The sequence below is a fragment of the Rhea pennata genome, chromosome 5, assembly GCF_028389875.1.
Source record: "Rhea pennata isolate bPtePen1 chromosome 5, bPtePen1.pri, whole genome shotgun sequence".
NCBI classification, from domain to species: domain Eukaryota; kingdom Metazoa; phylum Chordata; class Aves; order Rheiformes; family Rheidae; genus Rhea; species Rhea pennata.
In genome coordinates this window covers 41,607,420-41,634,643 of record NC_084667.1, presented here as the reverse complement: position 1 = coordinate 41,634,643, position 27,224 = coordinate 41,607,420, and the positions used below count along the sequence as shown (strand labels likewise).

General features: G+C 47.4%; 1 protein-coding gene across 7 annotated transcripts in view; it reads left to right on the top strand.

The window, feature by feature from the left end:
* Positions 1-27,224, top strand: part of LOC134140620 (USP6 N-terminal-like protein) — a 101,547-nt gene that overhangs the window by 57,147 nt on the left and 17,176 nt on the right. For 6 of the 7 annotated variants that reach the window (XM_062576056.1, XM_062576057.1, XM_062576058.1 and 3 more), the window contains exons 2-7: positions 1,806-2,121; positions 9,203-9,276; positions 9,773-9,858; positions 11,313-11,352; positions 12,925-13,005; positions 22,233-22,340. In XM_062576056.1, coding sequence (XP_062432040.1) covers positions 9,211-9,276; positions 9,773-9,858; positions 11,313-11,352; positions 12,925-13,005; positions 22,233-22,340 — 381 coding nt within the window. In that variant the 5' untranslated portion in view covers positions 1,806-2,121; positions 9,203-9,210. Of the gene's footprint in view, positions 1-1,805; positions 2,122-9,202; positions 9,277-9,772; positions 9,859-11,312; positions 11,353-12,924; positions 13,006-22,232; positions 22,341-26,558; positions 27,018-27,224 lie in introns of those variants that run through there. The other variant, XM_062576059.1, reaches the window with a different exon arrangement.

The window sequence follows — 27,224 nt, the reverse complement described above, 5'->3', positions numbered from 1 at the left end:
GTTGGGTGGAAAATCCCCCTCGTCTCCCCTGCGCGCCGCTCGTGTGCGGAGCGGGGCTCCTCCTCGCCTGGCGGCGGAGTGCCGTGTGCCGCTCTGGCAGATCGTCTCCTCCAGCCGCCGCCGCAGGAGACGGCTGGGAAGCGCTGGCGGCCGCTCGGCGGCGAGAGCGGGGCGCTTCGGCCTGGTCCCCTGCGAGCGCTCAGCTTCGCGTCGCTGACCGCGTAGCGCTGCGGCGAGAACTGTGTGAAATGCTTGTGGTCCTCAAAGCCGTGGGCATGGCCACGTGCCGCAGGCTGCAGTTCAGCAGCCTTCATGGCTGTGGTAGGTTGGTGGATTTTATTGATTCTTCTATTTTTTGGTGCTGTTTAAAGTGGTAAGAAATGCTAATTTGCTCACTGGGCTCTGGTGTCCCTAGAATTGCTTTAGCCGCTTGTTGGCTCTCAAGATGCATCTATCAGGTAGAAACGGCGAGTGCTGGGAAGTGGTTAAGCCTGCGTTGCCGGTGCCTGCTCTGTAGCAGTCTGGTGGCTTCAGCGTGTTGCCACAGCCAGCCTAAAACTGGCCTAAGTCCCTGGTACTGCCGAAAGGGGCAGCATGCTGCTTCCCTCTCTCCCCAGCTTTACATCTTCCTGAAGGGGAAGAGGAGGATGGCAGGAACCCCCTCCCACCTTTCCTTTGCAGCAGCAGCATGGTCTTAGATCAGCTTAAATTACATGCGAGACTGCATCCTGAGGCTGGGGCAAAAGCTTCTCTGGAGATGAGCGAGGGAGGCAGCTCCGTCCTGCCAGCAGTCGGGAGGCTGGATGTAAGGCACAGGAGCCCCCCGACAACCAGAAGCTGGGCTGTGTCTGAGCGGCGCCTCCCTGCGTGAACACGCCAAGCAAAGGATGCCATGCGAGTGGAGGCGCGCGGGCTGTTTTTCCTGTCCCCGGTGTGTCTCGGCAATCGATCACAAACTACCGCCATGACGCTGAGTAAAATCTCTCCATCGAGTCCTCTCTGCTAACATAAGGTAGTGCTAGGCATGCGTTGCTCTGCAGGCGAAGAGAAGGCAGCGCCTTGCTGGCGAGGAGGATACCCATCCTAAAAAATAGGACAAATCAAACAAAGTCGAACATGAATGACATCACGGGAAATGGGTTTTCTTTTCCGTGGTGCAGACAAGTATAACTTGATGCTGTGGGATGCCCTGCGGCTGCAGCCTGTTGCTTCCCTGCTGAGCTGGGAAATCCCAAGCTGAGTGGCTGCCTGCCGCCGTGCGCCTCTGCAGTTGTCTGGCCGCGCAGATGAAACCTGCTCTCCCTGTGTGCGTGTGAAGCAACAGGGAGGACGGGGAGAGCCGGAGAGAGGCATGTCACCCGCTCCCTTTGGCAAGCTGGGGATTCTGCATCTCTCCGTGTGTTTGCTGGTGCTCTGTCCCGCCCTGTCTGCAGTGACTCAGTGGAGCTTCCTTCCTCACCCTGTATCCCCCACCCTGAGAGCTTGCCCTGGCCTCCAGTAACGTCGCTTAGAAATGTCTGTGGTGTCTCAGCCCACGGGCTTGCTTGCTGCTTTTCAGTGCCATTATTTTTTTGGGGTCTGAAGCTGCCTCCGGTGTGATTCCCTTCCTGGGCAGCGGTTCACGCCCCTGAAATGCTGCCTGCAGCATGGGGAAGTGCAATGGTCCTGTGTGTGGAGTACTCAGAGTGCAAAGGGGAAAGCATATTTAACCATTTGCTTGCAAATCCACCAAACGTTGGCAAAGAGAAATGCCTCCTCTGTGCAAGAAGAAAAGGAAGTTCATCAGCTTTTTGCTTCTTTTGCAGTGAGTTTGGAGGTAAAGAGAGCCTGCATGGAGAGAGCTTCCTGGGTTGCCTTTTCTCCTGGCTGCTTGTTGTGAGCGCTCGTGTGCAGGAGCAGTGGCGAGGAGTGCCGTGGCGCTGATCTGGGAATGCGCAAGCCAGCCAGAAAGACGAGACTTGGAACTGGCAGGGTGTGACAGCAGAGGACGGAGGATTATTGTGATCTATGGCAGAGACAAACAGCTCAGCGCTGGGAGAGCTTCCCACCAGTTAGATGCTCAAAGCGGGGAGAACAACTCCAGCTGAACTGATGCATCTTGGCACCTGATAGCAAGCTCAGGTAAGAGCCCGCTGCCTTGGGCTAGCTGGCATTTCCATGCTTCGTCCTCTAATGTAAAAAGAAATTCAACGATTGGTGAGAATCACTCTGAGCGCAGTTGCTCGCTGTGGCTATTTATGCTAATGAATGGCTCAGACCTGTGCGCGTCAGCATCTCACGTGATAACCGTGGAGACTCTGCGTTTGGGCTTTTGGGGGAGGGACATTGCTTGTTGCATCAAACCGACTTGCAACAGAGATTCTCACTCAAATTTTACTAATGCCTCTACTAAGTAGATGAATATGTTTTGATAGAGATCACTAACTTTGTTCTTCAGTGTGCAATGCTTTTTCAGATATGATGCAAACTTACTTGGACAGAAGCTTGTGTGAAATTTTTATAACACATCAGTGACTCATTTATATAAAGTAATAATTGGGCAATCATTTTCAAAGACCCCAAGATGGGTGAAACATGAACCTCCTTGAAATTCAGCTGTCTTAGTACTCCTTATGGTCTTTTTTTTTTTTTAAAAAAAAAAAAAAAAGCCTGTGTGCTCTTGAGTGTTTGTTGTAGTCAAGGAAATAAATACACAAACAGGATCTCCCATATCTTGGTTCATCCTGCTTGCTAGTAATTTAATTCTTGAGGGCGTTATTCGCTGTGAAGAGTGGCAGTCTGATTTCCTTTGCTGTAGCACATTTGACTGGGTCTGTAGCCCTGTGACATGGTTTGAAGTTATGTTTGGCTTCTGTGAGGACACTTGCTGTTACAAACCCCACGCCTCGTTTTGTTAATGGGAGAGGAGCTGCAGCTTGGGATCACCATCATGGATGTCCTTGATGCAACCAGTGCAGGGCTTGCAACTCCTGATGTTGGTTGGGCTGGCATTTAAGATGTATCTGCTGTAAGCGTCTTAAAAGTTGGGGATTGAGACTTTCCAAAAGCCACCAGTACGGCACTATGAAGGAATTTTGGAATTCTCCAGTTTGAGATTGAAATATTCCTCCTAGGGTTTTTAATAAAAATGCTGGGACAGCTATGACACTTGAGGTTGCAATAGTGAACAGCCTAAGCAAAACGTCAGGCATGTGGCTTGACTTCTGTAGCTGTCCTGAGGAAGTACAATTGCCACTTGGTGTAAAGACCTGGCTCTTAAGAAGCAGAAGCTCTTCATGTAGCCAGCAGCACGTGGCACTTCCACAGACAGTGAAAGCTGTCTGTGATCTCCCCAACATGCCAACCTGCAGGTGAGTGTCTGTCTGAGAACACCTGGCTCTACTGCTCTCACAGCAGCTGGCATCACAGCGCAGCTCCTCTGCTTTTTTGTTCGCCACCTTAGATATCTTAGGAGGCTTCGGGGTTTCATCACCTGACAGAAATGCAGTTGAAGATCTAAAGCTGTGCTTATGTCACCTACAGGTGGGAGGTATGTTCAGTGGTTTAACCCTTCAGCTTGTCTTTTGAAAGACTTTTAGGCTTGTGATAGAAGAGCCTCTACTCCCCCCCCCCCCCCCCCAAAAAAAAAAAAAAAAAGTCAGGCAACCCAGATCTTTGCAGTGTGTATTGCTTGCTGTGAACCAATGGCGTTAACAGTTTGAAGCATGCAGAGGTATCCATTTCGTGTACTTTAATAAATCACATCAGGGCAGTTTAACTTCTTGTAGCCTGTTGCTTCCTTAGCTGCTTTTTAATTTCACTCTTGGACTGTTTATTCCATAGTGTTGCAAATGCAGTAATAGCTCTGAAGCTAGTAACTGGGTGAGTGTAACAACTGAGATGCAGGTAGAGACTTCAGGTGTGACTCATTTGCTGAGGCTACTGCTCTTAGCACATGCTGTATGAGCACTTCAGTAAATGGTTAGAGGTCAGCTCCATTAAGCATGCTCCTTAAAGGAAAATTACAGGAATTAGTTTAGGCAGTTAAAAGTTTGCGAATGGTGTATTAAAATGCCCCTTTAAAATAGATTGTGAAACAGGAATTTAAGTTTCTCAGGTTGTGGATGTGGCCTTATGCACTACCTTTTGACTGTATTCCATAGAGTAGTTTGATGTAGTTCAGCGTGCTGTTTTGGTGTGTCAAAATTCACATACGCACATCTGCTTATTTTTGGCTGATGGCAATTTCTAGTGGTAGATAATTGGACACATGGAAAACTCTGGCAGATCTTAAGCCAAACGTCATTTCTTTTTTAGGACAACAGTTTTCAATGCCTTGCTCTTTGCAATAGAACAGAGTGGTTCGAATCTTCAGTGGAGCTTTCTCCTTGTTTGTGCAAATTAAGCACCTTGTTCACCAAAGGGTGGAGGGAAACCTGCAGGTGAGCAGCGGGTTGCAGATGTAGCCTCAGTGAAGGAGCTCCTCTGGAAGGAGGTGGCTATACCTCATTCTTTGCCAAACAGTAGCCCAGAGTGAGCTAAATTGGTAATTTCTTTGGTGAGAAAGCAGATTGGCCCTGTTGGTGGATGGGGAGGATGACAGCAGAGAAGGTGCAGAGAGGGGTTGATGCATCAGCAGGGGATGGGAAAGACCTTTTTCTGGGCTTTAGAAAGAATGGTGGTGGGATGCAAGGCTGCTGCGGTGGAGAACAGCATGGACTTGTCAAGGTATCAAGTCAAGATCTGGTTGGGCTTGCAGGCGAGAGAGAGGGCAGCTCTAGGAAGCAGCCCACCATCTGGATCAAAATACTGGCATGTCCTAGCTCTTTGATTCCTCATCTGTGAACTTGGAATCTGTCTTGTTGGAGGTACGTGCCTTTTTGTAGGAAGTCAGAAAGGCTTTAGTGATGTTGCCTCCAGTTTCTACAGTTCAGCCAGGACAGGAGCAGGAGAAAACCCGTCGTCGTTGGGAGCAACAGAAACCCTGTTCCTCCTTCCTGGGACAAGATGCAGGCAGGGCAGGTGACCGTGCCGTGCTCTCGATGCCACAGAAATGTTTTTCCAACTTTGGCAGCATGTTTGTAGCGCGCAGGTTCACCCTTGGGAGACACTTGCTGCTGAAACTGGCTTATATTTTAGAAGGAACATGAACTGCAAACGGCTGCCAACCCTTGCAAGTGGCATTTTGATTGCCTCCTACACTTCCTTTTTCATTATCGCCTCTGTGGGAAGAGATCCTGGTTTCATGTAGATTTTAGGTGAGGTAGGGACTCCTCATGAAGGGCTTTTCTTAGCCCATCAAGTACATGTATGTCATGAAGCTTAAGTGACCCTTAATGTTAAGGGAAGGAGCACAGAGCATAGATTGAGATACCCCATTTTTCCTCAGCATTTACAACAAGATAACATAAAAATGCTTTTAAGAAAAAAAAGAGAAAAAAGGATGTTTTTGAAGGATTTTATCAATAAATCTGACTTGCAGGCTGACAATGAAGGAAGGGGTCTGCTTCAATACTTGAAATCCCAGCTGGAGAAATAACTTCGGGAAAGTTGCTCTTGTCACCTAGGAAAAGTTGGGATATTTTGTGACAAGCTTGGATTTGCTGCTTGCTATGTTGTGTTCAGAGCAGGCAAGCAGCAACATACATTTTGACTGACATCTGTGCCTTATTGCTACTGGAAGTGGTTATTCCTTAGATTCCTTAGTTTATTAGATCATAAACTGTCAGCTGGAAATTTCACGGAGAGATGACAGATTGTGGGTGTGGGGTTTTTTTGTTGTGTTTTTTTTCTTTTAAATCTTTTAAAAAGAAACTAGTTTCCTAGTTGAACTTAACCTGCAGGGCTTGGGGGGGTTTTGTTACTTTATCTAATATCCTTCTGGAGTTGTTCACATTTTTTCACCATTCTTGTTTGTGGCTGCTTCAAGGTATGTGACTGCCACAGAAGCAAACTGTTCTCTGGGGAAGATACGGTACTGAAGGGGCAAAATTTGGGAGGTAAATTTTGACAGTCACAACAACCGCTTCTTTTTGTTACTGTAATATATAAGTTGTCTTCTCTGTTTCAGTCTCCTGCACACAGTGTTTGGTAGTTGGTTGTATTTTTTTTGTTTCAAATTTGTATCAAAGCAAGATGCCTTTCTTCAATCTCTGCAGAAATTAAATGTCTTAACTTTTTTTAACGTGTGTGAAGTGTCATTCCCCTCAGACAAATGCTGTAGCTTTCTCAGGCTTTTCTAGTTTGTACAGAGTGGCATCCCTTCAGTCTAATACCTTTGTCACTGTAAAGAGAAAACAAATATGCATCTTCCGAATGCAGAACTGGCCACTCTGCACCTGTTTCTGGCTGCAGAGAGCTATTCAGATAGGCTGAAGTCAAAATATATGTGGTCTTGCTGCTTTCTTCTGCTCTGTAAACCTGCCCGTTTTACTGAATAGCTCTTTCTCTGGTTGGTCTATTACAGCATGTGGTCAGCAACATGCAGAATAATTTCCACTTCATAAATGTCTTAAAAATTGCACACTGAATTTGCCAGTTTGTTTTTTTCCCCTTCAATGTGCAGAATATTTGTATTGCTAGCAGCACCTGAAGGAACTCATTTGAATCCTGTGGCCGCACAACAGCCAAAAAAAGACATAAGAAAGAGGGGAGCGAACTTGCCTTTGAGTTAAACTTCTGAGAAGAAGAAACAAATAGAGATGAGCGTAAAAAGAAAAATGTAGGAAGGAGAAGATAAACAAGGATATAATAGATGACATTGTAAAGACTATTGCTCAGATCCTGCTTCTTTAAGAAAAAAAGAAAAGAAACAGCAATTAACGTGTATTGAGCAAAAGCCAAGGAAACATCTTAAGTAAAAGCTGCAGCTTGAAAAAATCAGAGAACAAAATACACTTCAGTATTCAGAACAAAGCATGCTTCAATGCCTCTTTTTCAGAGGTGTTTTTGGATTTATTCTCACCCTGAAGTGAGTTTGACTACTGAATAAATAGGACTGTCTTTTTAAGATGCGAGCAGGACAGCTGATGGCTGAGTGCTGTTTGCATTTAATCCTGCCTGGAAACAGGACTGCTGCTTTGCAAGTGAAGAGGTAGTGAAAGATGGCTCTCTGCAACCTCAGTCAGGATCTGCAAGGCACATCGGCCGTGAGCGGGTTGTGTGAAGTTGCAGCTGGTGACGTGGGACCATAATCGCGTGGTGATATCTGAGGAGGAGGCTGAGCGCGGGAGAGCTGTTCCGGCTTTGCTCAGCACATCTCTCCCGTGATCCTGAGGGAGGTCGTCTTTCCTCTGGGGAAAATTATGTTCTCCAGCTCATCCCAAGCAGCTCTTGGCTGCTCTGGCACCTCTGGTTCCTTGCTGTCCCTTGATGGATATTGTCCTCAAATTAATAAGTGCGGTGTGGGCTGATGAGAAAGCACCAGAGTGTTAACAGCCTGCAGTATGAAGTGCAAATGAGGTGGGTAGTAATTTTCTTTGAATGTGGCAGCCTGCAGGGGTTTAGTAGTTATGCTTTTCATCTGTCCCTCTGCACTACGGGGCATATGGTAAAGAGGAGTTGACAGGACCACACTTACCTGCAGAAGGGTAAGGACGGGCAGCTGGATAGCTGCTCCATTTAATCGTCCTGGTAAAATCCACTGCTACACGGCACATAAATGCAGTCTGGGTATGGACTGTTTGGTTAATTTTGTGATTTGTCGTGGGAGGCTTTCAAACCTGCCCTGCTGGAGTCTTCGCATGCTCCCAGGAGCTCCTTTCAAGCCGTCCAACAAATCTCTGCACTGTAATATTAAAGTTGGTTAGTGTTCAGATGCTCTGGGTAAATCACTGGATGATTCACTATGTGGCAGTGGGGAAAATAGTTTAAGTCTGGTGGCTTTTAAACAGATTTTCTCCACCCCCCAACCCCTGCTGGCCTTTTTTGCAACAAGCAGGAAAGGCAGAATCTCCTTAGAGCAGGCAAAATGTGGTCTTCCTTTTTAATAAGCTGTTCTAAGAGGTTTTCTAATTTAAGTTTCCAAATTCTAAGCCACTTATAATTTTAGTCCACAATTCCCTTCCTGTTCTTGAAATACATTCTTTCCATGTGGGACTCGTCAGCCTGCGAGGAGTCAGCAGCACTCTGGAGGGCTTTGCCTTGATAATGCAGCATTACTACTCAAGGGTTCATCCTGTCCGTATTGTACCGGAGCTATAATTTGCGTCAGAAGCACAGAAAAACTGGAAAAAGCCACCAAGCTCTGGGGGTGGAGCAGTCCTCAGGAGTGTTGAAGGAGAAAGACTTCACCAGCCTTTTCCCTGCTTTTCCTCTTGCAGGGAATGGTGGTCTTGTGTAATTTTTCTCTCGTGTTTGCTCCTGACACTATACCCATGCCATGTTTGGTGCAGGAGGCGATCTTTCTTCTCTGTGTGCATGGTGGGTAAAGCAAAGCAGTGGGCACAGATCCCAGGGATCTGACCTAGATCCATTGGAACTAGAGTGGGCCTTTCCTGGGCCGACAGGTTGGTCCATCTCGGACTCCATAGCTGGCAGCCTGTGTGGTTGCCTTGCTGCTGTTTGATGTTTTATTCTTATGGATGCCCGTGGAAGCCCACCATTGAGCGGTCCATTTACTTTGCTGCGTGTGCACTTCAAGAGGCAAACATTTCTCATTTTAGTTCCTCCTTTGATGTTAAATCTGCCTTCAGATGCCCCTACTGAGCTTTGAATGGCTTCACATACATAGCTGAGGGCAGAGTTTGGCATTTTGCTCTGCTCTGAGTAAGTGCTAAGCCGTGCTGCAATTCAGCTGGCGTGGGGACTGCATAACGCAAGAGCCCTGTGGTGAGCACGGCTGGTTTGAATGTCTCTGCTTAAAAGCTTGATGTCTTTTGTAGAGGCATGTGCGCGCCTGGGAACAAAAGCACGGCAGCTGATCCTGCAGCCCATTTCGTGGAGAAAACTCCCGCTTGCTCCAACTCGGTTGTTTCGCTGTGCAGAGGCTGAGGAGCTGGCAGTCTTACGTCGTACATGGGAGCATCTCACATGCTTTGCGTGGAGTCTTTTCAATCTTGGCCTAATTTTAGTTGTCAGATAAGGCTGGAAGTTAAAGTTATCAGCAAAGCTTTTTTTCTATTAGCACTTTCCTAAAATATTTCCTAGGCTGCGTACACATTTACTTATCTCCTTTTCTCCCTCTCCCCTCCCCCCTTTTTTTCCCCTCCCCTCTGCCTTACAGCTTCTGACATGAAGAAAGATATAGACTCTTTAATAGCCCGGGAAAAAGCGGAGATCGTTGCCAAGTATGAGAAGGTACCAACCTTATGTGTTTTTCCCTAACATGCTTGCTAAGGCTGGAGCTACTTAGGTGATTAGTCAAGCAAGAATGCTTTGAACAAGAACTTTTGCTTCCCATGAGGCATCACCACAGTAACACTGGAGTCATCAGGCTTCTGAGTAACACTCATAGGTGCTGTTTGGTATGTTTTCAACTGTTTTGCAAGAGCCTGAGGCCTTTACTGGACATTCTGCTACCAGTTCATAGTACTTTGAAGCCCTTAGGATAATCAAATTCTTGTGCCACGCATTTCCTGCTTGTGGAGTCAGCTCCACATGGTGCTCGGTGCTTCACCAGCCTTTTTGCTCCGACTGGGCCTCCCTGGCTCCCTGCCTGCTTGTGTTCATGTATCTTCTCGCACAAAGTATTTTCCAGAATTTTTTGTGGATCTCATGTGTAAGAGCATAATACAGATACTGAATGGGCTTCTCTTTTGCTCAGGGTGGCTCATGGTATCTCTTTGCTTTACAGGGCAGGCAGGAAGGAACTCAGATTGATCCATGGGAAGATGCCGACTTCACCCTGTATAAAGTTACCGACCGTTTTGGATTTCTGCAGTAAGTCCCCAAGTCCTTTCCTGTCCTTGACAACCTTCACGCTGTGTGCTCGTTCAGGGTGCTCTTCTACACAAAATGGAACAGATTTTGGCATCTTTGCTGCAAGCCAGTCTTTGGCTTGGCTTGATCAATCCCAAATGTAGAAAGAAAGAATAGATGTATCTCCTCCCTTATCCACACATGTGGAAGCACTCTGGTTTCAGTCTGCTGCAAGGCAAGTTTTAGAACTCTTTAAACTGCCTCAGAATGATCACATTGTCTTTTAAAAGGCTTTGGGGTAAATCAGCTGGTAGGAAAGATTTAAAAATGATTTGAGGATATTCTTTCAGTTGCTTTTTTCCTTCTTCGGGGGGGAAGGCTGGTTCCCACCACAAACCTGGTGTCCAGCTTGCAGGTTTCAATGGTCATATGTCTCCTTGGAGGCACTTGGTCTTCCCCAAAGGACCAGCGTTTGCATTTGTGCTTGATGGTACAGGGAGGTGTAGTAAAGGGGGAAACAAGAAACCTGATCGCTTTCAGTTCCCTTAGAAAACCCCTGTTCTAAGTGGAGTGCACTGTGTCCAGGGGGAGAATGTTTAAAAGAATTGTTTACTCTTAAATCTGAATGCAAAGCTACAGTATTAGGTGTTTTGTGTGCAGTAAGGGGATTTGAAGCAATTTCTGGTGGGAAATCCTAGCATTTGGCTTAAATGGTTATTTTTGATCAGTGTGGATGCTTTTGGCCTTCCCAGGTGAAATATTCCCATTTGTTGATATGAATCACAGCACTTCAGTTCAGTTTAACGCTGCATGGCCTGGCGCCTGCAGTGCTGCTGTGGGGCTGCAGGAATCCATGTGGTCCCAGTGATGGCTCTAGCGTGGGTTCCTGGGCCGAGCTCCCGGCACAGTGGATTGGAAAGCACATAAAGTCAGCAGACGAGAGCTGCTGACACGAGGCAGGTTCGCTTCTATTTTGCCCCACACTCCAGTGAGGTGGACATTTGTGCACATAGCTGTGTGTTTTCTTTCAGATGTCTCCATGGAAAAATCAGATTTCTTCTGCATTTTATTTATTCTCCTCTCTTGGAAACTGTATTTTCCCCTACACACAGACACACTTTTTTAATTGCTGATCAGCTACTTATTGAAGAGGAACTTAAAGCCAGGATTTCCAGCAATGTCCAGAGCTTGGAATTCGTCACTCAGCAGTTCCTGCAAGGCAAGGGATTTTTGCTTGGTGCCTTGGACAGGCTAGATCATGCTGTATAGTGTGGTGGTTCTGCCTTTTTGTCAGAGGAGACAGCTGTAGGGAAAGGTGTGAACCCCAGGAGTTGCATCTCTCCAGCTGCACGTGGCCACGTGCTTGAGATCACAAATGCCTCCAGGTGGTTCCCACAGAGGAGTGAGTGCAGCAGCACAGGGCACTCCACACCCTTCTGGCCTCTCAAATAAACTGTGAACCCTTGCTTTTCTAGCGAGCAGGAGCTGCCGACACGCACTGCGCTGGAAGAAAAGGTGAGAGCTGGCAGCTTTGTCATCCTTGGTGTCGGATGCTTATAGTGCTGTCCAAGGAGGATGTGGGTCTTGCTTTTGGCAAAATCAATGCTCAGACGAGAGCCAAATGGGCAGCTGGTAGCTGCTGGGTGGTGTGGAGCAAGTAGCACAGCTCTGGCCATGGCCTGGCACGAAATGGGCACTCAGAGATGGCTTTCGCTGCCAGGAGCCACTGAACGATCCGGGTCCTGCAGCAAGGGGTGGGCAGAGCCATGGGGGCTGCAAGGCTTGTGCAGCCACAGCTCAGCCAAGCTGGAGATGCCAGGGCCAATGAGGGAGTTCCCAAACGCAAGAGGTGAAAGTGAATATGCGCAAAGATGCAGTGAGATCCTCTAGACAGTGGCTGCATTTTTGGCTGCTTTCCAAGTCTTCAATTTCATAAAATTTTGGAGAATTAATTTCAGGCACCCCTCCTCCTCCACACTACAGTAAAGTTGCACATGCTAAAGCAAGAGGGAGCTGGAACATAGCCCCTTCTGGGAAAAGCCTTGATTGCTTTTTCCCCTGCTTTGGCATATTGTTCAACAACTCAAAAAGGGGAAAAAGGAGGCTGCATTTCACACGGGTGCCTGCTTCCCACCCTCGCCTCCTCCGAGCCGGGGGTGTGGGGAATGTTAAACGCGGCAGCAGCTGATTGCAGCTCTCCAGCAATGGCTGGTCATTGTGCAAGAGTTGCTGCACTGCAGCACTGGTTTCCATTTCTGCATGGGCCTGGAGGAGGAAGCAGGCAACATAGGAGTGTTAATGAACCTGTTGAAAGCAGTACTTCAATGCACTGGTTTTAAACGTTTCTTGGTAATTACTGAAACAATGTCTGGGCTGCAGGAACCCTCAGTAATAAAAAGGAAAGTGGCCTTATCTGACTGGAACAGAGTGATTAGTGCTGTTTCTGCACAGGTTGATTAAAGTCAAAGTGTTTAGGGAGAAAAGGCAGCTGAGAGCTGAGTCATTCTCAGAATATCTCATGCACCATGCTACAGCTGAAGGAGTTGAAAGTTCGCCTCAAAAATGGCGATTGCCTGTAATGTGCTTGGGTTGTGATGAAGCTGTGGTGAATAATGGTTCTCTCCCTCAGTTCATCTAATAAAAGGCATTGCCAACCTCAGAGGGACCCACTTTGGTCTGGTTTATGGTGACATGAGTAGTGGGATTCTCTGTTACAATCTTGCTAACTGGAACTGAACTGTGTCTTGCATCTGCCTGCCGCCTGGCAGACGCAATGCACAACAATTTGTGACCAGTTGAATACAGAAGGGTTTTGTGGTCTAAGAAATGTTCCTGCTGAAACACTGCCTGCGTGCAAAGCTTGTGTTTCTAGCTGGTTTTTACAACACTTTAACCATGTGTTAAAATTGCTGGTTCCAGCAAACACCTCTTGGTTATTCCGGCCACTGCTGCAAAGTCTCTGTATATAAATGAAAGTAAAATTCAGCTATAAAAACTCCTTGCTTTCATTAGATTTAAACTTCTGTGTAGTATGTCCTGGGATTTTTTTCTTAAATTTGTTCTGTCTTTCCCCCCACCTTGCACCAGCAAAAACATCAAGAAATTGAACGAGTGGACAAGTGGCTAAAGATGCTGAAGAAATGGGGCAAATACAGAAACAGTGACAAGGTAAGGAGAAAAAGAAAGAGCATGTGTAAGGAGGGGGATGGGAATGATGCATCCTTCAAATGGGTCAGACTTTCAAACAACTGAGAGAGAGAACAGAGATGATGGGAAAATATTGCCTAATTCTACCCTTTAGTCTTTAATATTAAAGAAGTTTTAAATATGTCCTTGAAATTGCTGGGTTACCAGTAGAGGAAAAGGTTCTGTTCTGACTAGAATATTTTTAAAGGCAGTTTCCTAAATTCTGCCTGCATGTTTGCACTGAAGATTATCTGTGCAAGTGGGTCCTTGTAGATGAAAGTATACAAGATGTGGCTGTGAAGCAGCAGGTACTGTTGGCAGCAGGTACCTTTTCTGGGTTTCCACCATTTGGGAATCGCATGGAAGCTGTGACTAATATTGCCGTGCTGATATTCCTCATAATTGTCTCAAGGGAAGCCTTCTTGGGGAGAAACTTGTTTGCCTGGACATTTTACCTAGGCTTTGGTTTTTGTTATTAACTGTAGCTTTGAGAGCCTTGTTAGCTGCTTGCTGAGGCTGCTAGATTATATTCCTTCATCTGTGAAAATAAAGTGTGGCGACACTAACCTTATCTGTCGGATTTGGTGTTCAAAATAACTTCTGCACAGAACACCAGTACAAAACGGAGTTATTTTTATTAAAAACTGAATGTTTTTAATGAACTTGTGGTACAAGTCCTTTAAAACCAAAACTAAACAAAAAAACAAACCTAATGACGCTTCTAGACCTTTGTGGCAAGGGCAGAAAGATTATGGCCAGCGTGCACCAGTTACAGCGCTCTGTGAAGGCAAAAGGCACTGCTTGCAGAAGAGGGCTGCAACCCACTGAGCTTCTGCCTGAACCTAGGAATGTCTCATAACCTGTCTCCTGAATTCAGGCACTGCATTGATGGACAAAATAGCTTCTGTGCTCCTTTTCACTGCCCTCTTACCAAGTGGCCAAATTACTTTTTTTTTCTCTAGTTGTGGTTAATGTGCGATGTCTTCCCTGCGGCTGTGGTGCCTTCTGCTCGTAAAGTATTTTGTCATCCTGCAGCTATGTAGTTGCTCTAGGAAATGTTGGTTCTCAAAATGTGTCTGGGTACAAAAGCCAGGTGTGTTGACACCGTAAGGGCAGCAACGCTCGCTGCCACTCTGCCTTTCCCCCGTGCTGGAGGCAGAGCCAAAAAGGTGGCCGGAGGGTGCCTGGGCTGCCGTGTGGCAGCTGGCAGCAGCGGTCTGGGAAGGGCCGGCTGCTCGCTGGTACTGAGAGCACGGTAATTGCTCTGGTGTGAACCCGTCGGTTCCCAGATGCATTCTTGCTTCCTACTTGTCTAGACTTGGCGGTGTCAAAGTGTGTGTTTTCAACACCTACAGCACAGAAATCACCACGTAGCTGTTTCCTCTTCAGACCTCTTTGGCAGAAACAGGAAGGGGGAGGGTGCTTGCTTTTATCTATTTTAGCTTTTATTCAAAGTCCGCAGGAGAAAACTGAGCCCTGTTAAAGAGCAAGCTCTGCTGAGAATATCTGAATAGCTATGAGAGCGCACAGTGAGCATCGTGGGAGCGGAGCTGCTGCCTTGCCTGTGTGCCGTGAATCCACAGTGGTGTCAAGGCTGCCTGACATCACATCAGTAATCTTTTTTTAAAATAAAACTTCAGCTTCAGGGCTCAGAATTTTATAATCCTTCTGTTCACTTGAGAATTTTTCTAATTTAGTTCCACAGTGCTATTCTGTGGGCAAAAACAGAGTGCCTCCTCTCCCCCCCCCCCCAGTGTCCTTGATTTCTCTAATTAGAAGTAGTAGTAATTGGTTAGTGGCCCCGTGGATAAAATATCAAATCCCAGAAGAGTTTTAGGGATTTCCTTCAGGTTTTAAAGCATATCTGCTTTGTGTAATGAACAGTTGATGTCGCTCAGGTCTTGTGGCACAGGCACTACTTTTGGGATGTAGGAGCTGGGCTCTTCCAGGTTCTCTCTCCTTTGTTTGCTCCCTCTCACCCCTGATTTTCCCAGGCAACTCTGCAAAATAGGCAAGCTGCTTTTCCACCTAGGAGTTTTGATGGGTGTCATCCTCAGAAAGACAACTTAGTGATGCCAAATCCTTTGGTTTTGTCTTGCATTATGTAGGAAGGTATTTCCCAGCATCTAGCAGGTTCCTTCTGACTTGGATGAGGCCCTTCATGGGCATCCATGAGCTTGCTGGTGGGTTTTGCTGGTCAGTGCTGTGCTTAGTTTTGAGCAGGGAAGATGGTGTGTTGTCTTTTTTGGATGTTTAGCTCAGACCCAAAAGTTTTGGCTGAGGGAAGGACAATACAGAGCAAGAAGTCTAGGAGTTTGTGGTGGTGAAGGAATGTGGGGGAGTGATGTGACTGACTGCTTTGACTCCCTGGTGTAAATGCTGGGATCCCATTTCCAGCTGTTGTGTTCAGAGTTGGCTGTGGGCACCATGCAGCCTTCAGGAGCCAGAGTGGGATAAATCTACCAACTGGCTGCTGCCTCTTGGATGGGGGACTGAGAGGTCTAGCCGGCCATTTACCAGCAGGCAGTTCTCTGAACAGTGGTCTTGTAATGGAATAAATGACATTATTTATGACAAGCCCTAAAAGGTTCATGACTCGTCAGTACAGAAACGGCATTGTCCCTGTGCTGGAGAACTCGAGTCCTGCTCCAGTGGCAATCAGTGTCAGCCCTCACGGTTAGCTGAGCGGTAGCACTTGGCCAGACACGTTGAGCAGCAAGTGCGTGGGGAAAGAAGTCTGGTGACCCGGAGGAGCATAAAGGAGCTTTGATCGCAGCCCCATTCAGCCTGGACAGCCTGGTGGCTTATGCCAATGGAAGTGTGCACAGGGAGGCCTGTGTCGCTTGTGTTAGCGATCGCGTTGCACGTCGGAGCAGCTGGGCTGTCGCACAGCATGGTGTTAAATGCAAAGCTAAGAAGCTCAACTTTGCTTTCAAAAAAAAAAAAATCAGGTTAGGTCCTTCAACTGCAGCATTATTTGTCCCAGGAGCCACCTTCCACATGCCACCACGATGTCTGCATTGCTGTTTTGAATGAAAGGTGCTGAGCTCCTAGAGCTGTGTAGCCCTAGGCTTTCATGTTTCACAAGCGTTGCACCAAGTTTCCCTGTGTCACGAGGTGAAGGCTGGATACGTTCAGACAGGGAGTTTAGAAACCCTTATGTTGGGAATGTAGGAATGCCTTCAGATAGTTACTTTTTTAGTTAAATATAACAGGCTGTCATATCTGACTTTATAAAACACAGTTGGTTGTTTTTGTTCCCTCCCTGAGCAGCAGACCATCATTTGCGTTGCACTTTCTCTTCAGGTTCATTTCTAACACTTCACTGATGTGCCAAAACCCTGAGTCTCACAAAACACTGGCTGTATATAATTTGAATAAAGACTAGGATGGCTACTTAAATTCTTACTGAAAACAGGAGCCTTCTCTGTTCATTTTGCTAGACTAGTTTATTACAGGGGAAAAAGAAAATCTTGCTGTGTGAATTGCTGAGTCCAGGCAGTTTTGCCCCTTTTGAATGGGGTGAAACTGGGTCATGTCTCAGCTGGGGAGGAGCAGGGCAGTGGCAGTTTGAACTCTTCCTTCCTCCCACTTTTCTGTACTTGACCTTGCTGCTCTGTGCTGCCTCGTAGCCACCCCAGGAGCTCTCCCTCCCAAGCTGTCTCATGTCTCTCAGCTACAGACAGTTTTTTTGTTTATTTGTTTTTTTGCATGGAAATTGCTCGCAGGATCTGAAAAATGGTTTGCACCCGGTCTGGTTGTTGCTGCCTTGGAGGTGACAGACTTTGCCTGTGGCTGCTGGCTGCCCCTGTGTGCCCCTGTGCATTGGTTTTTGCTTAACATTCCCTAACTGAGCAGTGCAGTACTTAAAATGTGCATCCGTATGTACTGCTGGTCACTCCCTGTGTTTTGCAGCCATCACAGATTATCTGAAATAAGGCAGGAAAAAACCTTGGAGGATTGCCTCTTAAATTCTCTTGTCCAGGATGGCCTGGCTACACTTAAAATCATTCCTGACATAACCAGTTTCGGTATGAGCAACAAATAAGGTTGTTTTAATTAAAGCAATGCCCTGGGGCTCCTCGTACTCATCACCATGTTAGATCTGTCTCTGTATCTGTTCTAGACATATTTTGCAGCAATATAATTTAATTTTGGTAGAAACAAATGACAAGTAACACCCATACAATTTCTAGCATAAGTGTGATTAGACTTACGTAATGGTGCCTTTTTCCTGGCTGTATGTACTGGCTTGCTTGCTTCCACGAGGGAAAAGATACCAAAGTAAACAAATCCACATAAGGACTGCATGGCTCTAGAGCTGGCACGTGCCAAGCCTGTGGAGAAAGGTTGTGCTAGCAAGGAGGTTGTCTGTCTAAGGGTGCGGCACTGTAAGGACCTGGCAGTGACCTTCACTGCTGTTTTAAACCTGAGTGCGTGACTCTACTTGGGGAGTCTAGGAAGTGCCCTGTTGGGGCTTTGTAAGAATGTGCACAGTTAAGACAGTTCAGCTTTTGGGGGAAGAAAAGAGTGTGCTGGGTGCTCTCCAACAGCAGTGTAAGTCATTCATCGTAGTCCTGGAATAAATTGACTCAGAAGAAATATTAGTCTTGGGGGGTTAAGAGCTAGGGGTAGGGTGTGACCTCTGCACTGTTCACAGGCTGCTTTTGCCACTGGTGATGTGGGATCGATCCTTTGGAGAGGGATGTCTTTGACCAAAGATGTCTGGATTTTGGGCAAAGCCTCTTTTTATGTGTCGGGACAGTCTGGTCTCAACTAAAGGTCACTGGTGTGCTGCTTGCCTCGTCCAGCACATGCTGGCAAAGCGGTTTAGGATGAAACTGCATCTCTTATGTGGCCACTGCTTTTGCAGTATTGTGCCACATCCAGTGTTTTTTCTGTGGGATCTTTCCCCCAGGATGATGGAAGTCATTTGAGGAGTTTGGAGAGGTGGGGACTGAGTCTCAGCACACAAGTACTGGGCTCTCTGCAGCTTATGCCTATGACAAATCCTCCAAACTGCAGTGTGCTCACAAGTGCTTGTGGAGCAGAGAACTTGACTCCTTCCTGTCTGTACAGGCAAGGTCTTAACCCATCTGTCACCTCATGATGACAGGGTAGGGTGACTTCATGTCTCGCTTCACTGCTGCTTGCAGGAAGGCCCTGCTGCAGTGTTTGTGGGGAAGCTCCCAGCTTGTGACTCATGAAACAGAAGACCATGGATCTGATCTAAGAGCTGCTTGTCCAAGAACGCACTGGCGACCACAGAGACATGTTGGCAAAAAATGAAGACTTCCTTGTCCCTTCAACTGCTCTGGGCTCAGGGTCTCATGAGAATTGTTGCCTTTTTCTTTTTCTTTCCAGCTTTGCGTTCTCTGGCAATAGAGGGAAGTTAGGATGCACTTCTCGGCTTGCCCTCATCACGCTGTAGGGTTTCCTTGCCAGGACTTTCCCTGGCTTCCTCTCTAATGACACTGGAGTAAGGAAAATCAGGTAGCATTTTCCTCTCCCATATGTTGCCTGTGGTAACTATAAATGTCTGCCCATGACACAGCAGCTGTACGGCTTATTTGCCCCTACCCTGCTGCACAAGCCCCTGCTAACCTGCCTGCGCTGGAACCAGCACAGCTGAGGCTTCAGCTGCAAGAATTGAAGGAAATGCACGTAGCATTTGAAAGCCTGGACTTTGCTTTGGACTGTCACATTACCAATCATCTAGCTTTTGGGCACAAAAAGGAAGCCGAGCAAGTTCTCTCGGGGTGGTAATGGGAAGATCTGGAGCACTTGGTTGAGTGCTTTTCAGAGGAAATCTCAAATACAAACGAGAAGATGAAGCTTCAGTCTGTGTTTGGATAGCCTTCCCCCTCCCAGCTCTTAAAAATAGTAAAATACATGGTGAAGGGACAAATGGAAATGGAATGATGACCCATCTCAGATGTGAGCTTTATATGTTAAAGCCTAGGATGGAAAGATGATCCTGTGGCCAAACCTAGAGCAGTTTCTAAATGCTGTAAGTTTAGTTTTTAGCTCTGACATGCATGGCCTTTCTGTGCAGCATCTTGAGCCGTTGCTTCAACTTCTGGCCTCTCAGTTTCTGTCTGTGAAATGGGGTGCTATTTGCTCTTCCTCCCCTCCTTTGACTTTGCCATCAGTCTGCTGGGGGCAGGGAGCAGGAGAGATTTAGGAGCTCTATCCTGAGATTTAAGTGTTCAACTGTTTTTAGAGACAAAAGATCATGACTGAGTTTTATTCATCTTTCACACAAAGCAGGTAACTGCTCAGAGTTGAAGTACTCACCTGCTGCCTTCCTGCAGTCCTTTCATCCCACCATAATTGCTGCTTTTAATGATAACTTCCCTGTTTTCCTTCAGGTTTCACACTGAAGGAAAATTGCTCATTTTTACTCCTGACTCATACAGCTCAGAGGTTTTATCGCTTTCACTCCTGGAGGCGGTAGGAGGAGGAAAGCCCTGGGATAAATAACAGAGAGGCTTTTTAGTTTGGTTCAGTCTCGGCATGTTTTGTAACTCTTTGCACTCCCAGATGGAGAAAATCATCAGAGAAGCTTACTATATGCTAGTGAGAATTGTATTCTTTAAAGTACAACAATAACAGCTCAAGAATTCAAAACAAAATGATTTTCTTCCCACAGATTTGAGCATCTTGTTCTACCTTGGTAACTGTCAGTCAGTCTCTTATAATGCTTTGGAAATAAATACATCATGAAGTAATTTTAACTGAATTGAGACATCCTCCAGTTTCTCGATCTCTCCTCAGCCTTTGTTTTGCTACATCCCAGAGGCCTGCTGAAGGCAGGCTTTCCTTGGCTTCGTATCAGTATGACTTGGGCAAAATCTGGTTGTGCTGTATCCCTTCTCCTGACACATGACACTACTTCTTTGCTGATTTAAGTTGACTTTTCTTGGGTAATTCAGCCCAAAAGGGGAACAGGAATCTCTACTCATCTTCTGAAAGTGGTTGGTCCAGAAGCTGGGTGCCTGCATTTGCAGTGGCTGGGATGAATGTCTGACATGCAGCTTAGAGGTTTTTCCAGCTGCCCACAAGAAACACCTCTCTCATGAGCCTTGCCCAAGAGAATGAGTGGAAGCAGCGCAATTTGATGTATGAGGACAGACTATGTATCAAGCGATGTCTTGTTTAAGATAAGGGACACTATCACAGAGGCTGCTGACCCTGCCCAACTACATATTCACCTTGATGCCATGTGTATGGTTCTTGTTGAGTATTCACAGGAGAAAAGCGTGGTCTTGCAAAGGGTGGTTTGAGAGGGTAGTTCTCCACGTATTGGCTTCTCAAAACTACTGAGACTGCATGCAGTGGTGAGCCATCCAGTGGTCATGAGTATGGGCAGCAGCTGACTCCAGGGCAGAGCAAAGCATTTTGCAAGTGCTTAGACTGGATTTTAAAACATTAAACACTTGTTGTACTTGTAGGGCATCTGTATCAGAAGAAATACTGAAATATTTACTGTAACTGAATGGACAAATGCTCTAACATCACGTCTAGTTTACACAGCCTTCACTTCTACTACTACTACTATATGGTGATCTTTGCATTTATTATATATTAGATGTATAATTATTTATTTTGACCAAGATTACATTGTTGTTTCTTTGCAGTCTACTAGCCTGTCTGCTTGAACCCTACCTTGTATCTTGTCTTCCACTAGCTTTGGGGGCAAGAGCTGTCTTTGCTGTGTACAGCCCCTACTGGCTCAATGAGCCTAGTGCTGCGGACAGTAATGAAACCAGGAATGGGAAGAGCATAAGTTCATAGTATGGGAGACTCTCAGCTCAGTTGTACTAACTACATCTTGCAGAGTCACCCTGGAGAGACAGTGCAATGTGTGAACTACGTCGCAGCATGAAATGCAGTGCCTCATTTACATTCCTTTTAGCTTTGCATACAGATGAGAGTTTAAAATTCAAGCCAGGAATGAGAATACTGATTATGAGATGTGTGCCAGGAAGGGAAGGTGAAAGTAGCAAACGCTCTGCTCCGTGTAGATGTGAATGAGATGCTGCAGGACCGCATCAAATCTGCCAGTGTGTAGAAAACCTTTTGCTAATGCTGTGCACCTTAGTGCTTCCCCTTGAATTGCAGCCCTTATCTTGCCTTAGATGTGTGAAGCAGAACCCACTACAGAAAGAGAGGGGGGCTTTTAAGGAGGTTGGCTGTACTTCTAGCAGATGCCATGAGTAGCTGCAGTTGATTCCTGGTGTGGTGTGCACCTGCGCTGTTCTGTGTGGCCGGGCGCAGACCTCCTTACCCTGGTGCAGAGCAAGAGGCTGTTGCCAGGAGCCAGCACCCTTACGCCCTGCTGCTGCTCTGCGTGTGAGCAGGTGCCTAGTCCCAAGGGAACCTCTGCGTGGTGCTCTGCTCTGTAACAGAAATCCCTCAGCTGGTGCAACTAGAGTTTGGGCAGTAAGCAGCAAATCTGTGCCCTTGCTCTGGGGACCTTGGGAGCCTTGAGGAATGCTACAGTTGGGTTTTATAGTGCAGCTGCAAGCATTTCAAGGGTGGGATGAACGAATGAGTGGAAAATATTCAGAAATAAGACCCTTTTTTTTTTTTGAAGTTCTTTCTTTGAATGGGTGAAGTCAGGGGTGAAACAAAAGCCCCTTTTTTTATTTCCCATCGAAATTTAATGGTCTCTTTGGGGGGGGGGCTTATGACAAGGGAAAAAAGGACGCATCTGCAAAATGCATAAAGTGAACACATGGAGGTAGGAGGGGAGATGTTTGCACGTTTTTTCCCTCATCCCCCCCTTTGCTTAGGGAGCACTACAGAGGCTGTTACTTCATTCAGAGGAAGAGCTCTTGGCGTAGCCCACATTGCCCCTTGCCACTTACCAAGCCACGTGAGTCTCTCTTCGGGAGCTGCTGTGGACATATTCTGATGACCCTCATGAGAAGAGCTTTCCTTTCCAAGAAGTATGTTTTTCTCCCAGTCCCTGAGCATCCTTGTAGGAATGGCTATGCTGGATCAGACAAGGGTCGTGAAGCTGAAAAGCCTGTGTCCGACCCTAGGAGACGGAGAGGAGACCAGAGCAGGCTAGTGTACAAGGAGCATTGCTACTGTAAAGCGTGTCAGATGCTTTCCCAGCGTAAAGGTTCATGTACAGCTTAAAACGCACCCCTCTGGGAGACTGGGTCGTGCTGACGCTGTGTGTGTCTTTCTCCTTACAGATGTATCGGCGAGTGTACAAGGGGATCCCTCTCCAGGTGCGAGGCCAGGTCTGGTCACTCCTACTGGACGTCGAGAAGATGAAGAAAGAGAATGAAGGGAAGTACGAGGTATGAGGGCTTTTCAACCGAGGAGAGCAGCCCCTGGCTGGGTGGGTGGGATTTTGCCTCACGGAGGTGCGTCAGACCCGAGACGGACACCGAAGTTTCTATTGTTGCATCTGAGCTTTCAGAAGGGGAAGTTGCTGGTAGGCAGGAACGAAATGGGATTTCCTATGGGAGAGCTTTTGGAGGAGGAGAACACCCTTGCCTCCACACCCTCTCCCACTAAGTAGCAGTGCGCTGAGACTTGTATGTTTGCTGCTGGCAGGGCTGAATGCCTGCCGTGAACTGCTGTGACCTTGGAGAACGAAAGGCTTTCAAATTAGTGAAGACTGAAAGTGAAAAGGAGATAAAGTCTTTATCCATGCATATACTAGGCTGGGGTTTGGTGGCCACCTGCTTTCCCTAATCCACTAATTCCATTTATTCTACTGAAAGTTGCTAGCAAAGATGTCTTAGGTGTTGCTGCACCTTCAGAAAGAGAAAGAAAAAGTTTAGCTGTAGAAGTACTGGCTGCTATTTTCAGAGCTGCTTAGGTGATTTTGAGTACCAGAGGTAAGGTACCTTAAAGCAGGCGGGTACTAAGCATTTCACTAAAAGCAAGTACCTTAAAGCTCTACTTGTGGCTTAAAACTTCCCTTGTGATGTTTTGAAATGTGCAGAAAAATCAAAAGATTTAAACGAGCAAAAGCAGGGACTTTAGCCAAGAAATCCAGTTAAAGGCTGGATGGAGAGTGGGTTTCTGAAAACTCATGGAGGGATTTCTGATTATGGAGCATCCTGATTTACAACTTAGGTGTATAGTTGGAAGTTGACTGTGCTGGCAATGTTGAAAGCTTGGCTTGAAATGGCTGGCATTTATTTTTTTCCTTTTGTCTTCAAGTAAGTTCTTAATCTTTTTACAGGAATGTTGTCTTAAAAGTCTCTATTCAATGTGTGTGTTTTTCTCTGCGGATAGAAGCAAAGTCTGACTTCCATTGCTTCTTATTAGAGCATTTTACGCTGCAAGTGTTTTTGAGGATTCCTTGGTGTGAAATTAAAAAATTAATGCAATATGCATTTAACAAGAGTTCAGAGGATGGGAGTTGTTGTATTTTATCATAACCGAGGCAATTGCTTCAACTGCTTTGCCTGTTTTACACTGTATTTTTTCATATGCAGCTTGTGTATCCATCTGGTTGAGAGCTTAACTTCTTTTCCTGACTTCTTTAATGGATAGCTTGCATTCGTGTAGCCTTTGTCACGGACCAAGAACACAATTTGTTACAAGGTCTGTGCAAACACGCAACAAACCAGAAAGCTGTTCGGCAAAGCTCGCAATCCACGCGTAAGGCGGGCATGAGAGCAAGTGGGTGCAGGTTCTCTGTGGACCCGGCACGCGTCCCTTCGCCTGGCGCAGCTGTGTGGCGCCTGCGTCTTTCCTGCTTCTCCGCCAGCTGCGTTTCAGACAGCTTGTCGGTAGCGTTTCTGGAGACGATGGAGCGCTGCTGGCGAAGGGGGACTGAGAGGGATGCATGCCGCTTGCTCCGCCAGCCCCAGAGAAGCGGGGCGCCTGGAGCGTGCTGGGCAGCGTGTCCCCTCTTGCTGCCTGCTCTTTGCCTCCAGCCAGCGGGTGTGTGATGCCAGCATATGGGGCAGGGGACAATCTGCAAGAGAAAAGGCCTTTGCGGGGTGCAGGGCAATCCTGAGCTTCTGGGTGCGAGTACCACGCAGCGGGCTGCCACAGCAGAGCCTAGTAGTTGCCTGGTATTTCTGAAATCTTGCCCTATTAAGCAAGATAACACTAACGCTTCTTAAAGTTAGTCAAGCATAGATGTTAGTGGAGAAATGCTGCTGATAGTCGTGTGAGAGGATTTGGGGGACTCTGGGGTGAAATCGTGCTAATGAGCAGGGCTTACGAAGCTTTCCCAGTGGGCAGGTTTTGGTCCCGCTCCCTCCTGAGAGGCTGTGCTGGGCAGGCAGGGAAGCAGTCCGGATAACAGAAAGTCACAGGCAGTTTATCTGAGCTCTGGAGAGATCTGCAATAAACAGGAGCTTCAGGCTTGATGGGCTTTGGACTCAGATCCCTGAAAGCTCTGCTTAATCCTTCTCCTCTTTGGTGCCACCTGCTGCCAGCAATTAGCTCTCCCTTTCAGTTGCTCCAGAGACAGGTCAGAGCCCTGTCTTGGAAGAGAGATTTTCTTTTCAGGATGGAAGGAGAGGGCTGTTTCAGCCCCTTGTCCTGCCGGAGCCAGCCCCAAAGCTGGCCTGTCTTCCTCTGGGGCAGAAACCAGAGTACAAGCTGGAAAAAAAAAAAAAAAAAAAACTTCTGTGTGGGCCTTCAGCGATCCTCTGCCTGGAGATTGCGCCCTGTCTGCCAGCGTGAGCACCCACCTGCTATGAGCCGTGGGCTCTGGTGCGTGCTGCTGCCCAGGAGGGTCCCCGGGGCTGAGTGTGTCCCTTCAGGCGGCCGAAACAGCCGCTCGTTCTCTCTGCTCGCAGTCCCCGCTGCAGAGACGCTTCGAGCGTGCTAGTCCCCTCTGCGCTTGCTCCGGCTACAGGGCTGCCGCGTCTGCATCTCCTCTGGAGCGGTTCAGTTAGGTGTGCTCCGGCTGTTTCCCTTTTTTATTTTTGCCCACGTTTTCCTCTGGGGGTGGCAGCTCGGTTGTCCCTGCTGTTGCAGCACCTTGGAGGCTGGCCGCATTGCGCTGCATTCCTGTGGTCAGGGGACTTTCCAGCTCGGTTTCGCTGCGGGTGTGATGCTGCGGGAGCTATGCCCTTTGCTTTGCTGACAGCTGTTTGCCTTCCTGGGGTTTCTTTTTTGAGCCAAAACTGAAAGAGTTTGAGGAGAGTCAAAACAGAAGGTAGAGGAGCCGTTTGCTGTGGGGCAGGACGGAGGCTTCTTGGCTTTTATCTGCTGCTTTGTGAGAGGTCTCTTGCGTGGGACCTCCAGCTTTCCAGCCTCTCTTCTGCGATCCGAGCTGGCAGCACTAATGAGCTCAGCAGAGCAGCTGCAGGAGCCCCCGGGTTACTTAAATATGGAAAAAAGAAAAGCAATGCTGGGCTTGTTGCTTACAGGCTGCAGAATTAATAAAGCCTCCTGGGTGCAGAGAGGCAGCAAGCTGCTGCACAAGGTACCTGCTCCGCAGATGCAGTGACGTTTATTTTGTCTGCCTTTGGTTGCATCCTCACCATGCAGCAACTTGTGGTGCAGCTGGGTTTGGCATGCCTGGTTCTGTACCCAAAAAGCTCTGCTCGCAAAGCGCACGTCGTTCCCTAACCCATGGATGGCCCTGGGAAGCCATGCGGTGGCCTGTGGGCCCCACTGGCTTTCCCAGGTGGATGCAGCGCACAGGGTGCATTTTCAAGCCAGGCTCATTGAGAAAGGCTGAAGAAGTCAGAGCATACCACAGTACTGTTGGTTTTTTATAGGCTTTGGGCAAGATTTCTGTTATGCCCTGGTGGGGGGGGGTCTCTAGCAGGGAAATTTGAACTGAAATGACCTGGTGTGTATGAATAGCGATGTTGTGTCAGGTAGACTGCCTCCTTTATAAAAGACAAGTCACGGGATGCAGAACGCACAGGATTTAAAGCAGGGAAATGATACTGTTTATCAGATCTCCATTCCGCTACTGTCTTTTTTTAGCCTTTCTTGCTAAAATAAGCTCTGCACTGTCGTTCCTCCACAGTTGTCTTCAAAGTCTGACTCAGTACTCCTGAAGAATGCTGCTCCTGCCCCCGACTGCGGAGTGTGCAGGAGCAACCTGCCACGCTGCTCAGCTTCAGTGTTGCTGGAGTTGTGCTGCAGGCCAGGTGGGGCTGGAAAACACACCCAGGTGTTACTGATGTCTGATGTTCCCCAGAGCAGACGTGGCCACTTTGGGATGTAAACAGCAACCTGGAGACACCTCATATCAGACTGACAGTGGCTGCTCTAGAACAAATCTCATTCATGCAGTTAAGCCTGGGGATTTTAAAGGGGGCAATTACATGATTGCCAGTGATATGTGAAAGCTGCGAGTAAGACGAGATGTTGAGCTATGGCATCATGGTCCTTGCTTGCATGCACAGGGCTACACCGAAAGTTACAGAGGGGGCTGCAGTAGGATTCGTCTAGGGAGCTTGTTCAGGGTTTGGGACTCTGAGCAGTGGGAGCATAGTTGAGTGAGGTGGGGTTGGCTCTGGCAATAGATTTCTTTTCAATGTAGTGGACTTCTTAACCTGCATGACACTGCCTTGAATGATTAGCCAGCATGGGGGGAGTATGGGGATGTTTTGGAGTTTAGTTTCTATTCTGTATTCTTAATCAGTTCCTTAAAATTTGCACCAGTCCTAGTGAATGGCCCAGAATCATTTTTCCAGGAATCAGGGGAAACTTTCTAAACCTAAGACGATTCTCTGCTCCAGGGGAAGAAGCAGTTAGAGTGCCAGACCTCGTCCAAGCGTACACCTGCACATTAAGATGAGTGAATGCTGGTTTGGTGGTGGCGTGTTTTTATTTCAGCACACTCATTACTGACTTTGGTGATAAGTGCTACAGTCTTCATTTTGGAGATACCTTGGTGACGAGGCAGACTGTAAAAGAGCACGTCGTGCAGGCCCTGCATGCATGGCATTTATTCAGTGGAACTGAGGATATATTTGTCCCGGACCCACTGTGTAGATGTATGCGCTACCAAGATGTTTGCGGTCTGTCCTTGTAGAAAGGTGAGTTGGGGGTTTGCTTTGGTCACCGTTCCCTGTGAGGTACCTGGGCTGACCGGTGAAGCGGCATCCAGGTCAGTGCTCTGAGCTTGCTGGCTGAGGCTGTGTTTTGCCAGTGGCTGCTGGGCTGTCTGGCTCGCGTTTCCTTGCTTTTACTTGTTCTGCAGCTCTGGAAATACCAAGCCTGGTTAAAACCTCAGCCTCTCCCAT